A 17,778-nucleotide genomic window follows, 5' to 3' on the forward strand; every position below is an offset into this window, starting at 1 on the left:
AAAATAATGAACAGGACCGGTGACAAAGGGCAGCCCTGTCGGAGTCCAACATGCACTGGGAACAAGTCTGACTTAATGCTGGCAATGCGAACCAAGCTCCTGCTCTGATCATACAGGGATTGGACAGCCCTTAGCAAAGGGCCCCTTACCCCATATTCCCAGAGCACCCCCCACAGGACACCACGAGGAACCCGGTCGAATGCCTTCTCCAAATCCACAAAACACATGTGGACTGGTTGGGCAAACTCCCAGGAACCCTCCAGCATCCTGAAGAGGGTATAGAGCTGGTCCAGTGTTCCACGTCCAGGACGAAACCCGCATTGTTCCTCTTGAAGCTGAGGTTCAACTATCGGACGGATTCTCCTCTCCAGAACCCTGGCATAGACTTTCCCAGGGAGGCTGAGAAGTGTGATCCCCCTATAGTTGGTGCACACCCTCCGGTCCCCCTTCTTAAAAAGAGGAACCACCACCCCGGTCTGCCAGTCCAGAGGCACTGTCCCCGCTGGCCCACGCGATGCTGCAGAGGCGTGTCAGCCAAGACAGCCCTACAACATCCAGAGACCTGAGGTACTCCGGGCGGATCTCGTCCACCCCTGGTGCCTTGCCACCGAGGAGCTTCTCAACAACCTCAGTGACCTCAGCCAGGGTGATGGTCGAGTCCCCCCCCGGGTCCCCGGCCTCTGCTCCCTCAGTGGAAGACGTGTTGGCGGGATTGAGGAGGTCCTCAAAGTATTCCTTCCACCGCCCGACAATATCCCCAGTCGAGGTTAGCAGGTTCCCACCAGCACTGTATACGGTGTTGGCAGGGCACTGCTTCCCTTTTCTGAGGCGTCGGACGGTTTGCCAGAACCTCTTTGAGGCCGTCCGATAGTCATTTTCCATGGCCTCCCCGAACTCCTCCCAGACCCGAGTTTTTGCCTGCACAATCACCCGGCAGCGGTCCGCTTGGCCCACGGTACCTGTCAGCTGCATCAGGAGTCCCATGAGCCAACCAGGCCCGATAGGACTCCCTTCTTCAGCTTGACGGCATCCCTTACTTCCGATGTCCACCATCGGGTTCGGGGGTTGCCGCCACGACATGCACCGAGACTTTACGGCCACAGCTCCGGACGGGCTGCGTCGACCAAAGAGGTAGAGAACATAGTCCACTCGGACTCAATGTCTCCAGCCTCCTCGGAATCCGGTCAAAGCTCTGCCGGAGGCGGAGTTGAAGATCTCCCTGACAGGGTCTCTGCCAAACGCGTTCCCAACAGACCCTCACAGTGCGTTTAGGTCTGCCAAGTCTGTCTGGCCTCCTCCCCCGCCAACGAATCCAACTCACCACCAGGTGGTGATCAGTTGACAGCTCCGCCCCTCTCTTCACCCAAGTGTCCAAGACATGCGGCCGGAGATCAGATGATACAACCACAAAGTCGATCATCGACCTCCGCCCTAGGGTGTCCTGATGCCACGTGTACTGGTGGACACCCTTATGCTTGAACATGGTGTTCGTTATGGACAGACCGTGACTAGCACAGAATTCCAACAACAGAACACCACTCAGGTTTAGATCGGGGGGGCCGTTCCTCCCAATCACGCCCCTCCAGGTGTCACTAGCATCACCAACGTGAGCGTTGAAGTCCCCCAGCAGGACGATAGAGTCCCCGGTTGGAGCACTTTCCAGCACCCCTCCCAGGGACTCCAAGAAGGCCGGGTACTCTACACTGCCATTCGGCCCGTAGGCACAAATGACAGTGAGAGTCCTCCCCCCAACCCGGAGTCGCAGGGAGGCGACCCTCCCGTCCACCGGGTTAAACTCCAACACATGGCGGCTAAGCTGGGGAGCTATGAGCAAGCCCACACCAGCCTGCCGCCTCTCACTGTGGGCAACACCAGAGTAGTGAAGAGTCCAGCCCCTTTCGAGGAGATGGGTTCCAGAGCCCAAGCAGTGCGTGGAGGTGAGCCCGACTATCTCTAGCCGGTATCTCTCGACCTCCCGCAACAACTCAGGCTCCTTCCCCCCCAGAGAGGTGACGTTCCATGTCCCTAGAACTAGGTTCTGAGTCCAGGGGTTGGGTTGTCGAGGTCCCCGCCTTCGACTGCCACCCAAACCACAAGGCACCGGCCCCTTACGGTCCCTCCTGCAGGTGGTGGGCCCACGGGAGGATGGCCCCACGTCGCTGTTTCGGGCTGAGCCCGGCCGGGTCCCGTGGGGCAAGACCCGGCCACCAGGCGCTCGCATGCCGGCCCCGGCCCCAGGCCTGGCTCCATGGCGGGGCCCCGGCTGCGCCATACCGGGCGACGTCGCGACTCCATTACGGTTTTTATCCATAAGGGGTGAGGTGGACCGCTCTTTGTCTGGCTTGTCACCTAGGACCTGTTTGCCTTGGGAGACCCTACCAGGAGCATATAGCCCCGGACAACCTAGCTCCTAGGGTCATTCAGGCACTCAAACCCCTCCACCGCGTTAAGGTGGCGATCCTCGGAGGGTGAAATACCTATTATACCTATTTACCTATTATAAGTTTTGATACCATATAAAAGCTGCTGCAAGCCCTTTGCTAAATGTTTTTTTATTTGGTAAATAGCTTGAACATAGTGTTACGTGTTCGCGTTTTGTCGTGTTTTTTTTTTTTCCTCTCTCTGTTCTCCGCCCTTTACACTCTCAGTCACCGGTCATTGGTTCCCGTCACCCATCAATCATCATCAGCGCTGACGTCACCCATTCCGTAGTCTCCAATCATTCCAAACCACCTCAAATAAAAGAGCCCGCCAGACCACCCACAAGCCCCCCCATTTTGTTTTGCTGTTTGCTCGCTACTTTTTGGAATACTGATTGTCATTGTATATTGCATTGTTTGATGTTCGTTACTGTGTATTGTTTTCCCGTTCCCTTTTCCACTTATATTGTTAGTTGTCATTCGTTGTGTGTTGTGAGGCCGGGGAGAAGTGGACAGGTAAGAACGTCACGTGACTTACATTGCAACACGTAGGAATCTACTTTGTATAGTACATTAGGTTAGGGGCGCGTGCCACCCCATGTACTTTTTTTTTGATTAGTGAGCGTAGTATAAGTTAGGGCGTCACGGACGCTGAAGACATTTTTTTTTCAAATAATTATTGTTGGTAGATAGTCTAGGGGGGAAGTTAAGTAGCTGGAGATGGTTTTGATTTATTTTCTTTACTTTAGCACCGCCCTCGGCTCTTCTTCCCGTTCCCTTCGTCTTGTGGTTTTTGTTTCTGTAAATAATGTAAATAGTGTACGTATATATATCTTCTTCCATTTTGTTCTATCACCATTGCACCTTTTGTATTTAATCATCACCTACACAAATAAAAAAAATATTATCTTGTACATTAGTTTGCACTGTTTTCTTTGTCCCACACACTATACGCACGTTTTTAATGTCTATCTTTTTAAATGTTATACCCCTGTACCCCTAGACCTACGTGGGGTCGTAACAATAGCAAAAGTTAAGGTTATCTGAAGTTGGCTGATCACCATGATTTTCAGGAACAGAAAAATGAGAAAAACTTGTTTAAAGAGAGGCACAACAGTCAAAAATAACAAATAAAAGTCAATATACTGTGGTAAAAGACTCACTTTGGTCATGTTGTAAAAGATACAAAATAACCCAAGTAAAACACAGCACTTGCAAACATGTGTTCATAAAACATCACACCATGCAAGCTACCCTCAAATATCCCCACATAGCTAGACACAGTTTAGATCTGTACTTTTTTTTACGCTGCCACCTTTTAAACAAAATTAAATAATTGAATAGTGTAAATATGAAAATGGCGCTGCAGAAAATGTGCATTGATACACCTTTATATATGTTACATGTCAGCTCTGAAATTACAGAACATTTCATATGGCATGGCATTCCAGTTTGTTCTTTTAAAAGATGATAGATGCAAAAGATAATAAAATTAGCACAGAAAACATACCAATACAGCTTATTTCATGTAAATATTAAAAGGTCCATTATATATGTTTTATTGCTTTGTCTCATATAAATCCTGTTCATCATAGGGTGAAGTCACCTAAAATGGGTCAGGTTTTGGTAAATTTCTTATAATATTAGTCATGAGATCTAATGATATTCTTATAATTAGCATGGGTCTCTTTACATTTTATTTTTTAACAGAACATTGACATTATTGTCTTTAGTGCGCCATAGCAACTAAATAAATATATTTAATTAAATAAAAAGTTGAATGCACATTTTATTAAACAATGCACTGGTGTCTTTAGTGCACATTTATGTGTCTATAATTGTGTTTTTTAAGACTGTTAAGAGTTTGAGAACCTATAAACCTATTTTCACCTTCACTGACTTGCAATATATATATAAATATAATATGCAGAAAATATCAGTTATATATAAATTTTTTTTTTCTTTTTTCTTTTTTACATTATATTTTATCTGCTCCTTTTGTTATTGCTTGATAATATTGCTTAATATTTCCACTGTCACACACACAGAGGTAAAATAATTTCTCCATCATTACACTTTTGTCTGAACTTAATACCTAGTGAAGATTTTCCCGGCAGACAATCAAAGGTGATGTGATCATTATGTTCTGCAAAAACCTTTTGTTGATTACTATAGGCCAAATCTATCCCTCTTTCATCCATTATCTCCTTTGTCACTGTACAGGGCTCTGAAATAAACCCAGCATGTCACTGTCAGTGTCACAATATACATTCATTAAATAATCATCACAACCTACAGCTTAAACTACAAGATTACATCATGATGCATCTATATGATATATATGGTGAAGTGTGTTCATACTTACTTAAACACTTAATAATCCCAGTCCATTGGCCTTGCTGACAGGTCAGGGATCTGGTGTAAGGGTGTTGCTGATCCAGTGTGTATTTATTAAAGCAGCTGTATTCAACTCTCTCTCCTGTACTGTATTCATTTTTTGTCATTTGTACTGTATCTGCATTGTTCACTTTTGGAGGTGACCCACATCTCCTTGAGCCTGTCATCACTAAGAAAACATGGCATTAGTAAATATCTAATATGAGAATGAGGTAATTAAAAAAAATGTTTAAGAAAAGGTTAATATGACATTCTAAAAATAGTATATTTTATATATTAGATTTTCAAAACGGTTTTATTGTTTATTTATTTGTTTATGTTATTATTATTATACTTTTTTTAAAATTGTTTTATTTATATGTATTTATTTTGCTCCCGATTTTATTCATTTGCATATTGTGAGATATAAGAGCAGGACATACCAGCGCACAGTGGGTTTGGTGTCCATCCGTCTCGTGTACATACGGCCTGTTCTGCCATTTTCACAAACCCAGCCTCACAAAGGTAAGTTTTTCTTCCTCCTGTTTTCATTTCTTCTCTGAAGTAATCAGATGGACTTAACACATGCTGGTCAAGTGGTTCTTTACATCTAATATCTGAAACAAGATACACAAGCTTTTAATAGCATGCAGTGAATTCATCACCAAATGGTTGTGGCCCACATTTCCTTGAGACTGTAATCACTAAGAAAACATGGCATTTGTAAATCTTTAAATTGACAATGAAGTAATAAAAAACAAAAACAAATGTTTAAGAAAAAGCTTTAATGTGTAGAAGACATATTCTAAAAATAGTATATTAGTCTCAGAACTGTATAATTTGTTGACTCATTGACCTCTAGATTTCATTAATTTGCATATTGTGAGATTTAATAGAAGAACATACCAGCACACAGTGGGTTTGGTGTCCATCCGTCTCGTGTACATGTGGCCTCTTCTGCCATTTTCTCATACCCAGACTCACAATGGTAAGATCTTCTTGCTTCAAATTTCATTTCTCCTCCGAAGTAATCAGATGGTCTAAACACATGCTGGCCGAGTGGAACTTCACATGTACTCTCTGAAACAAGATTCACATGCGTTTAATAACATCACTATTCAACACTATTCAGCTCTAGCTTTTCTATCTAGGTTGATTTTTTAAAAAAACAAATGTTGTTGGCTTAAGCTCACAATTGACGGTTATATAAGTCCCAAAAAATTTACTCACGCCCAACTGTATGTCAGATTTTTATTTTTTGCTGTATAATGGAGACTGGAACTAGTTGAAATCAGACACAGATGTTGTGTTGTTTCTTCTTGATAAACAAGTAATGTCGATTTTGTTACATTTCACGCAACTAATCGTGTTGGCTTTTGTTTGAATGCTTGTGTGTCATCTTGTTTCCGCAAATGTCAGTATGCAAGAGTTGTGTATGTACGTGTGGCGAGGGACCCGTTGGGGGTACGGGCATGTTTGTTTTGATATTTTCAAGTGACAACATCATTTGACAAAAAATGCTTGGTGCACCTTTAACATTGACATTTACAAAACTTTCACTTTTTTGTATCAAGAGTATAATTCCTATTTTTTAAATACAGTATGCATAATAACATCTCAACATTTTGTAAACATTTTGAAGCGGCTATATTATTACAGTATTGTTTTATACCTTGACATTGTGGATACGGGTGATTCCATTTTCCATTTGACAGGCATTCAATCATTCGTTGTCCTTTCATCTTCAGATTAGCATCAGTGCAGCGAAAAACTAAAACATGTCCAGGTTTATAAGGTGACACTATACCTGGATGTCCGATTAAAATCTCAACATTGATGAACTGTTCCTCTTCGCAGGTAACTTCTGTAGATCAAGAAATACAAAAGAGAGCTGTAAAAGATCCTTTCTTCGATTATTGGTGCCAGTTCAGCAAAATAGCTTGTTGTGAGTTCAACTTCATAAACTTGTTTTAAGAATTTGTTGCCAGATAAAATAGTGCCGCAATGGGTTTGTAAGGTGGTTTGTAATCTTGCTGAGAGGGGGCACGATACACGGATGTCATGGTTCGGTACGTGCCTCGGTACGGGGGTCACGTATGGGATCAGAATCCCAACAAATGTATTGCAGCCAAGAAAAGAAAAATAACATGTTTGAAACCAGAATTTCAGAACGCAAGTAAAATTATTTTGCACAAAAATTTCAAATGAACGAAAGGTTGTAAGAATAGCAAAAACGTATCAAAATATAACAAGTGCAAATATTTCAAATGAAAAAAAAAAAATCTAAACGTCATGTTTAAAATTATATTGCACAAACTTTAAATATTAATACAAAATCATCCAACTTGCACAAAAAAAAATCATGTTTTGGTTGTAGTTCAAATTTTTTTTGTGCTCTCGGACATATACAATTTCTTTGTACGCTTATGCTTATTTTTTCATGTAAATCAGGGCTGGTTTAAGCCTCATAATTGGTCCACTAGTCCTAGACTGACAGCTCCTCCTCAGCCAATCAGTCGAAGGGGGGCAGTGAATGCGCCTCAGTAGCTGTTGATGCCGTGTTGTGTTCACTAGTATAGGTGTAATTGGTTAACCGTCAGCCAGGAATCATCACAACGGACATTGTTATATGTGTCTATCTGTCATCCATTAATGTTAAATAAGCCTTTCTAACAATGTTATATTTATTCGCCTATTAAAAGAGATCAGCCACTATATGCGTAGTCACTGTTATGTAATAATTGCTATGGTTATTACTGTGAGTGATTCTTGCTGGTATCTGACAGATTTCATATCTTTTCTCTCATATTTTCTCTTACATCTAGAGAGAGAGAGAGAGAGGAAATTCTATTCATATTCGTATCAGCTGTTAATCAACTCACTAAGAGATGAAGAAAAGACAATGTGCAAAAATCAAGCCATTGCTGTGAATATTTTAATAGGAATATTGTTTTATGAATAACTCATTGATGCTATTGTTTAAAAATGTTAAAAGCAAATGTATTTTGACAATATTGCTTCGTACCTGCACATATCGGATACGGTTGATCCCATTTTCCATTTGACAGGCATTCAATCATTCGTTGTCCTTGCATCTGCAGATTCACATCAGTGCAGCGAAAAACTAAAACATGTCCAGGTTTATAAGGTGAAACAATACCTGGATGTCCGATTAAAAGCTCAACATTGATGAACTGTTCCTCTTCACAGGTAACTTCTGTAGATCAAGAAATAAAATAAAATTATTATTAAAAGATAGCTGTTTTAGTTTTACTGAAATAAAGCAAGCAGGGATGTTTAACAACAGCTAACTTTACTTTAAACATAGATCCACTTTTGGGTTTCATGGAAATTTCATGGAAAAAACAAACAAATACATAAATTCAGACCAGCGTAAATAAAACATGACGGTATCACATATTGTGCAACATATTGGACTTTTATCCTTTAGCTACTTTGTGTATCGCTGTGTTACCTTGAGCATTTGTTGAGACATCCACGATCATTAATAGAAGAAAGAGAAATATCTCACAATGTTTCATTTTAGGCTGGAAAACATGACAAATGGCTTAATATAGTGTACAAAGCCGATAGACAATATTGAGAGAATCATCTACCAAATATTTAATCTTTAGAGGCTGATTCGCTTTCCTTATTTCTTTAGTGTTAAACATGAGTGAGTAATGAAAAACTCTGATTACCTGTTTTCCAAAAGATGCATTCATGAACTCTTAAGAGCGGTGGTGATATGAATCTGTAAAGTCTGTGTAATGTAGATAAAATCAACAGTTTCTGCCCCCACCAAACAGACTCAGCTCAACGCCCCCAAAAATGATTTGTTGAAAACCTGACAGCCCTCTTCTAAATATTTAATTCATGTTTAAACACTAATGGGAGACCAGGTATGGTTGTAACATGGGGAGAGTAGTACTTAAACCATTCCAGATTAAATATAATAACTTACATGAGAATTAATTGTAGATTTTCAGACAAAATGTGATTTTAAAGTGCTAATTATGCTAATACAGCTAACTGTATTGGTATGGCTGGGATTGTGTGGTGGTTTGGTCACTGTATTTCTGTTTCTTCTGTAGGTTTGCATTGTGATTGCTGTGAGCTTGGCTGCTGTGAGAACACTTTGGCTTCTAGGCCCTTCTTTCACTTTCTTAGGCAACCTGTGGCCACCTAGGGCCAGTTTTCTTTTATTTCTTTTTCTTTATTTTGTGGGCATTTACATCCAAAAGGGTATGTGATATGTTTTAACATGTTTGACTTGTCTTTAATAAAAATGTATTTGATTCTTTAAAGTCACCTCATGGCCCCTTCTTTTGGTTATTGACACAGTGATTGGTCATCATACCACAATTGGCGTAGTCGGCAGGGTCTGTTTTTTTTTTTTTTTTTGAGGTGGTTGTGAGGTGTTGCTTTATTGGGTTTTTTTGTATTTCTTTTTTTTTTGTTAGTAAACGGTAACCGTGCATGAAGACGATCATCGCAGACTCTGGTTCATGGACTATGGATTTTATTCATGTCTGAATTGCCTTCCTAAATAATTTGTCAACAGATATGGAGCAAGAACTAATAGACTTGCGGGAGCAAGTACGGAACTTGCAAGCACAAAATGAGGAGCTGAGGAGAGAGCTTCCCCCGCGCGGCAGCAGTTCTTCTAACCAACCTCACCCTTCTGTAATTAATGCCTCATCTCCAGTGTCTTTTAATAGGGTACTTTTTGTGCCTCGGGAGAGGAAGTGCCCGCGATTTTATGGAAATATGGACTCCAACTTGAATATTGAGGACTGGATTGAGGAGGCTAAGGTGTGTATCGAGGGTAGGGGTTGGTCTGATAAGGAAAAGGGGGTGTTTCTGCTTGATCATCTGGGAGGGGAGGCCAGAATGGAGATAAAACTCCAATCTTCAGCTATCAGGGAAAATCCAGAAGCTGTTTTTGAAGTGTTAAAAGTTTTGTATGGGGGGAGACGGACATTTGTGCAATTACAACAGAGGTTTTATGAGCGAAAACAAAAAGAAGGCGAATCACTTACCGAATTTTCTCATGCTCTTATGTCATTGATGGATGCAATTCTTAACGGGAACCCAGGCAACGTTCCGAATTCTGACAAAGTGCTTCGCGATCAGTTTGTTGAATATGTTCAAGATGTAATGCTGAAGCGTGAGTTAAAATAGATTTGTGAGGGAGAAACCATCTTCTACATTGCTGGAGGTTCGACGTGAAGCTCTTAGGTGGGTGGAAGAGGGAAATAAGGAAACAACTGCCTTATATTCTCAGTCATGGTGTAACGCTACTCATGGTAGGGTTATTGATATGGAGCCTAAGGTTAGGTTCCAGGATTCTACAGACTTAAGGGAGGTTAAGGAGATGTTAAAACAACAACAAGTACAAATAAATGACCTTACCCAGCGTTTTGATAGTTTTATGTCTCAGAGGAATGATCCACCTGTTGTTCCTTCAACTAGGCAGAATTCTTCACGTCGATGCCTTCGCTGTAATAGAGTGGGGCATATTGCCAGATATTGTCGGTCATCCTGGCCTGTTGAGTCAAATTCTAGATCACCTCAGGCAAATGTCAATGAGACTTCTGTTGGGGAACCTGATAGTGTAGCCCCTCCTGCAATCTTGAGAAGCTAGTGAAGCCGCACAAACTCCTGTGTGCCCTACTATTTTGCAGCGTCTTGTGGGCAAATGCCCTATTGTGACTGCGGTAATGGGGGGGGTTGAGATCTCATGTTTACTGGACACTGGGTCAATGGTAACTACTGTAACAGAGTCATTCTTTGAGAAACATTTTCGACAATTGAGGGTGGATGCTCTTAAAAAATGTAGTTGGCTTCAATTAAAAGCAGCTAATGGTCTTGCAATACCATATGTGAGTTATTTTGAAATAGATGTGATTGTGTTGGGGCAAACTCTTCCAAGGCAAGGTGTTTTGGTTGTGAAAGATCCGGTTGATACACTGTTCCATCAGAAGAAGGCACTTACTCCAGGCCTCTTGGGTATGAATGTAATTGGACAATGTTATAATGACTTGTTTGAAAAACATGGCCCAGCACTATTTTCAGTCCCTCAGGTCAGGCAGGCAGAGCTAGGCTGGAGAGATGCCTTGTCTCAGTGTCACCAAGCTGAGGAGTCCCCCGTCCCTGGATTTGTTGGTTATGTGAGAGTCCAGTCCTGCCAACCTGTCCAGATTCCGGCTGGAACGATGAGGTTAGTACCTGCTTTGTGTTCAAAGAATATACAAAGTGGTAAAGTAGTTTTCTTAGAACCTCAGGGTCCAGAGGGTGGGGGCCTGCCTGCTGGAGTATTAATTTCACCTGCCTTGTTGCAGTGGACGCAAGGTGTGGTTCATGTACCAGTAGTTAATGTTGGTATGGAACCTTTATATTTGCTGCCAAGAATTAGATTGGGTAGCTTAATTATTGCGGAAATTATGAAATCTAATCAAGACATCTTTTTCAAGAAAGATTTATCACAGGACCCTAAAGCAGTGATTGTCCATTGTCAAACTATTACATCAGAGTCCAGTACTGATTTGCAGGGGTTAGAATTCCCTGGGCTTTCAGATGCTGAGGGGGAGGAAGTTAGAAGATTGTTGATTAAATATTCAGACGTTTTCGCTAAGCATGATGGTGATTTGGGTTGTTCAAACTTAATTGATCATCAAATTCCCCTAATAGATGATATACCAGTGCGCCAGCGTTATCGTCAGTTCAGTCAGTTCGAGGAAGTGAAGGCACATATTAGACAGTTGTTGGACAGTCATGTTATTAGGGAGAGTGGTAGCCCATATGCCTCACCAATTGTTTTGGTGAAGAAGAAAGATGGATCTTTAAGAATGTAGATTACCGCCAGCTTAATGCAAGAACTCGTAAAGATGCCTATCCCCTACCAAGGATCGAGGAATCATTGGATGCCTTAACTGGAGCTAAGTGGTTTTCAACTTTGGATTTGGCAAGTGGATATAACCAGGTACCAGTTGCTGAAAGGGATCGATTTAAGACCGCTTTTTGCACTCCATTTGGGCTCTTTGAGTTTAATAGGATGCCATTTGGATTGTGCAATGCTCCAAGTACTTTTCAAAGATTGATGGAGCGAATTTTTGGAGATCAGAGTTTCCAAACTTTATTACTTTATTTGGATGATGTGATTGTTTTTTCTACAACAGTTAAGCAACACCTTCAACGATTGGCGCTGGTGCTGGATCGTCTGAGACAACAGAACTTAAAGATAAAACTGAGCAAATGCTGCTTCTTTCGCGCAGAAGTGCGTTATTTGGGGCATGTGGTCTCTGCTACAGGGGTCAGTACAGATCTAGAGAAAATAGCAGCAGTAGCTAAGTGGAACCAGCTGCAAAATCTTCGAGAACTTCGATCTTTTCTTGGTTTTGCAAGTTATTATCGCCGGTTTGTTAAAAATTTTTCACAGATTGCTGCCCCCCTGAATACATTAGTAGCGGACATGATCCGGGGACAGAAGAATAAACGACCCAAGATTAATTTAGGGACGAAATGGACTGACTTGTGTGAAAATGCTTTCCAGGCCCTTAAATCTGCTTTGACCAAGGCTCCAGTCCTGGCTTATGCTGATTTTAGTAAATCTTTTATTTTGGACATTGATGCAAGCCACCAAGGTCTGGGTGCTATTTTGTCCCAAGAGCATGGAGGCAAATGTCGACCAGTGGCATTTGCAAGTAGAGGATTACGACCGTCTGAACGAAACATGCAGAACTATAGCTCAATGAAGCTGGAGTTTTTGGCCCTGAAATGGGCTGTTGCAGAAAAGTTCAGAGAGTACCTGTTGGGTCAGAAATGTTTGGTATATACAGATAATAATCCCCTTAGCCATTTGCAAACTGCGAAGTTGGGAGCATTGGAGCAGCGTTGGGCTAATTAGTTGGCAGACTTTGATTTAGAAATAAAATGCAAACCTGGACGCTCCAATGTTAACGCGGATGCCCTTTCTAGAAAAAATATTGCGTCTGTGGCAGAACTGGCTATGACTACTGCAATGCCGAAGGAGGTGCATCAATGTGTTCATGACAGTCAGCATGTAATGGTCAGTGAAACAATTTCGGGTTTTCCCTGAACAACCTAGAGAAAATCTTGGTGCCCTGCAAGAGGCTGACCCGGTTATTGGGCGATTCCTGGTGTATTGGGATCGTCGAAGACCCCCAGATGCTCAGGAGAGAGCGGTAGAGTCATCAGCGGTGCTTGAATTGGTGCGGCAGTGGGGGAAGCTGGTGAAGATGGAGGGGGTGCTGTATCGGAGATTCTGTCCCCAGGATGAACACAGAGAGATTCGTCAGGTTGTTTTACCAGCGGTCCTCAGGGAAAGGGTCCTCACAAGCTTGCATGATGATCATGGCCATCAAGGAATTGAGCGGACAGCAAGTTTAGTGAGAACTCGGTGTTATTGGCCGAGTATGTTTAAGTTCATTGAGGAATGGTGTAAGAAATGCCAGCGCTGCACCCTAGCTAAAGTGGTGCGACCAAAAGTACGTAGCTTTATGGGACACCTGACAGCAGAAAGACCGCTAGACATTTTGGCCGTGGATTTTACATTGTTGGAACCTGCGTCAAATGGACTTGGTTCGCACAAGCTATCCCAACTAAAGACCAAACAGCAGCAACAGTGGCACGTGTTTTAGTGGAACGTTGGTTTTACTTATTTGGAGTACCACGACAAATTCATTCAGATCAGGGGCGGTGCTTTGAAAGTAAGCTGATTCAAGAATTATGCAGATTGTATGCTATTTCAAAAACTCGCACCACCCCTTATCGACCTCAAGGGAATGGTCAATGTGAACGTTTTAATAGAACAATGCATGATTTGCTGCGCACATTACCTCCAGAGGAAAAACGTCATTGGCCAGATCATCTTGCTCAGGTGGTTTTTGCATATAATACCACAGAACACCAGTCTACTGGGTACGCCCCTTATGTCCTCATGTTCGGACAAGAGCCCCATTTGCCTGTTGACTTTCTGCTGGGACTGGATAGTCATGTCCAGAGTGATGCGGAGTGGGTTGTGGACCACAAAAATAATTTGGAAAGAATATTTACCAAGGCTCGAGAACGTCTTCAGTATGCTACAGAATACCGTGCTGCCCCTCGACTAAATGATCTTCAGGTGCGACATGAAAAGTTAAGTGAGGGGCAGGTGGTGTATCGGAGAGCACATAACTTCAAGGGCAGAAATAAGATCCAAGATGCATGGGATTCAACCCCTTATAAAGTGATTCGATGTCTAGATGGACATGGAGCTGTGTATGCTGTCGCACCGGCAGATGGAGTTGATGGGATCAGAAACATTCATCGTTCTGAATTGCGTCCAGCCTATGTCTCTCCAGATGACCCTGGCCTCCCTAATCTAGTTGATCATCAGGACACTGCTAGAGAAGCAGATGAAGACATGGTAATGATTTCATTGATGCCTGGGAGTGTATCTACTCAAGATAAAGCTCAACTTCTGTCCAGACCTCAATCTTTGCAGAAAGATATCAATTCGTCCTTGACTTCAGTAGGTGATGTTGAAGCCCATCTTCCTTCACAACATGAAGCGGTAGTAAGGCGTACAAGAAGGGTAACAGCTGGATGCCATTCAAACCCATATCATACCACATTTCTATGCAGCCTGTACTGAAAAGAGAAATAATTAGCCTAGCTTGTCTCCCGAGTCTTTGGGTCATTCATTTGATGTGACAGCAGTGTTGAATACTGATTGAGAAATCAATTAAAAATTACAATCTTCCTTATAAGCACAAAAGTAGTTTTTAACAATTATGTGATTATTTTCTGATCTCAAATTAGCTTTTTATTTATTACAACTTACATACTTTTGTGAATTTCTGTGAAAAACACTGAATGTGAGTAATAGAAAGTTGATTAATGCTTTAAACTCCACTTTAAAAATGACTTAGATGAAGCCGAGGTGTAGCCTACAACAGCATACAATTAATGCGTAATGTTAATTGGGTTTTGTGAAGTGACTCACTGTTTGCACACACTGTAAATAAGTATATGATTGTGTGGTTAGTCATTGAATATATCAGGAGTTTTTGCGTGGGTAAGCTCGGTGAGTTGCAAACATCGATGACGTGATGTTTCACTCATAGTCACTGTAGGCATAAAACTAATTGACGAAAAACAATGGCTATAATCATGTTTGGCAGGTTACTGACAGTCTCAGTCTCCATGATACCACAAATACATTTTGTTCACATACAGCACACATCACCAGAAAAAAACTTTTGTTGTGAGGTATTAAATATCAGATAAGAATGATATGAACATTTTCCGTCACCACAATAGTTTTTCTTCTATGTCTCAACATGAAAATATTCAGATGCAAAGATTTGTATCAAACGAGACTCTCCTTGCTACGATCTTGAATGTATTTGAAATATTTAAAATATTAAAGGGTTAAAGGCTAAAATGTCAAGTTTATCATTTGTGTTTTGTTTAACACTTAGTGTTTTTGTGGAAACCTCTATCTGAACTGCAAATCATGCACCATAGACATTACCCTGCCTAGCTATCATAGTGTTATTTTGATTCGATCAGGTCTTAATCTTACATTTAAGCTTAAAAATCCTGCAGATACCCTGAACTGACCTCATGAATGATCTAATTCCTGCTACTAATTATTATGGTACTTTCATGTCATTTTCGTATTTTAAAGATTTACTTTGGCCTTTATTGTGATAGGATGGTTAGGTATTGACAGGAAGTGAAGTAAGAGAGAAGGGGGTGGGAAAGGTCAGCAAAACTTTTTCCATTTGGCTGTTCAATGAGCAAAAATTTGCAAGGCATATATATATATATATATATATATATATATATATATATATATATATATATAGTACTTTTTAGTTGTTTTGTTAGCTTTTTTCTTGCAAGAAATACTAAACGGACCAATTAATGTGGGAAAAATGATTTATTTTGATATGCTTATTTGTTTCTGTCACGTTCGCGCTTCGCGAGACTGAGCACTCGAGACATAAAATGAACTAAAATGGATTTAATCCAAAACAGCAAAATAAAGATACAAAGGCAGGCAGGCAGAACAGGCAGGCAGGACAAAAATCCCGTATGGACATTGACGATCGGACCAACGGAATTGAAAACACCGGACTTAAATACACAGGGTAAATGACTAAATTGACGAGACACGGCTGCAGACAATAATACAATTAACATGGAGGAAAGGCAGGGCACAGGGAACACATGGCATGAGACAAAAAACATAAACAAAGAGTCCAGAGATGTGACAGTTTCAAATATGCTTTATTTCCACTGTCACACACACAGAGGTAAAATCATTTCTCCATCATTACACTTTTGTCTGAACTTAATACCTAGTGAAGATTTTCCCGGCAGACAATCAAAGGTGATGTGATCATTATGTTCTGCAAACATCTTTTGATGATTACTATAGGCCAAGTCTATCCCTCTTTCAGCCATTATCTCCTTTGTCACTGTACAGGGCTCTGAAATAAACCCAGCATGTCACTGTCAGTGTCACAATATACATTCATTAAATAATCATCACAACCTACAGCTTAAACTACGAGATTACATCATGATGCATCTATATGATATATATGGTGAAGTGTGTTCATACTTACTTAAACACTTAATAATCCCAGTCCATTGGCCTTGCTGACAGGTCAGGGATCTGGTGTAAGGGTATTGCTGATCCAGTGTGTATTTATTAAAGCAGCTGTATTCAACTCTCTCTCCTGTACTGTATTCATTTTTTGCCATTTGTACTGTATCTGCATTGTTCACTTTTGGAGGTGACCCACATCTCCTTGAGCCTGTCATCACTAAGAAAACATGGCATTAGTAAATATCTAATATGAGAATGAGGTAATTAAAAAAATGTTTAAGAAAAGGCTTTAATGTGTTTGTCACGGTCACCTGCTGGAGTGCTCATGAACTCCGTTAGAGAGCACTCTTGTCATATGTTTTGGACTCCATTTCCTAGGTGTCCCTTTCCCCTCATGTTATGTCATGTCATTTGCTACCTGTGTATGTGTGTAATGTTCTTATTGCTTCCTAGCTTGCATATGGTTCCCTGGTTCTATGTGTCTCATTCTTATTAGTGTTCCCCTGTGTCTAGCATAAAAGATGCCTACACCTGCTCCTTGAGGCTGATTATTTTATTCCCTTGTATCTAGTTTCTGTGTTTTGCAAGTTTACCCTTGCTTTGACAGTTTCCTAGTTTTTTGATTGTTTGCTGCCTGCCCTGACCCACGCTTGTTTAATCGGATATACTCTTTTGCCTTGCCTGGATTGTACTGTTTTGAGGCTGTTTTACCACATCTTTAAATAAAGCCTTTGCATTTGGATCCCCAACTTTGTTGTCAGTCTCCACATTACAGTGTTCAAGAGATATTCCAAATAGTTTATTTTATATATTAGAGTCAGAATGGTATAATTGATTGACTGAGCTCCTGATTTTATTCATTTGCATATTGTGAGATATAAGAGCAGAACATACCAGCACACAGTGGGTTTGGTGTCCATCCGTCTCGTGTACATACGGCCTGTTGTGCCATTTTCACAAACCCAGCCTCACAATAATAAGTTTTTCTTCCTGCTATTTTCATTTCTTCTCTGAAGTAATCAGATGGACTTAACACATGCTGGTCAAGTGGAACTTTACATCTAATATCTGAAACAAGATACACAAGCTTTTAATAGCATGCAGTGAATTCATCACCAAATGTTTGTTGCCCACATTTCCTTGAGACTGTAATCACTAAGAAAACATGGCATTTGTAAATCTTTAAATTGACAATGAAGTAATAAAAAACAAAAACAAATGTTTAAGAAAAAGCTTTAATGTGTAGAAGACATATTCTAAAAATAGTATATTAGTCTCAGAACTGTATAATTGGTTGACTCATTGACCTCTAGATTTCATTAATTTGCATATTGTGGGATTTAATAGCAGAACATA

General features: G+C 41.1%; 1 protein-coding gene across 5 annotated transcripts in view; it reads right to left on the bottom strand.

Annotated features, from left to right (window-relative positions):
• Positions 1-3,563: 3,563 nt before the first annotated feature.
• cfhl4 (complement factor H like 4) overlaps positions 3,564-17,778 on the bottom strand; it is a 31,622-nt gene continuing 17,407 nt past the window's right edge. For all 5 annotated transcript variants that reach the window (XM_043222502.1, XM_043222500.1, XM_043222501.1 and 2 more), the window contains 4 exons: positions 17,317-17,490; positions 5,240-5,413; positions 4,786-4,986; positions 3,564-4,647 (listed from right to left, as the gene is read on the bottom strand). In XM_043222502.1, the coding sequence (XP_043078437.1) occupies positions 4,457-4,647; positions 4,786-4,986; positions 5,240-5,413; positions 17,317-17,490 (740 nt within the window). In that variant the 3' untranslated portion in view covers positions 3,564-4,456. The remainder of the gene's footprint in view (positions 4,648-4,785; positions 4,987-5,239; positions 5,414-17,316; positions 17,491-17,778) is intronic.

This window comes from Puntigrus tetrazona, chromosome 22 (assembly GCF_018831695.1).
Source record: "Puntigrus tetrazona isolate hp1 chromosome 22, ASM1883169v1, whole genome shotgun sequence".
Lineage (NCBI taxonomy): Eukaryota > Metazoa > Chordata > Actinopteri > Cypriniformes > Cyprinidae > Puntigrus > Puntigrus tetrazona.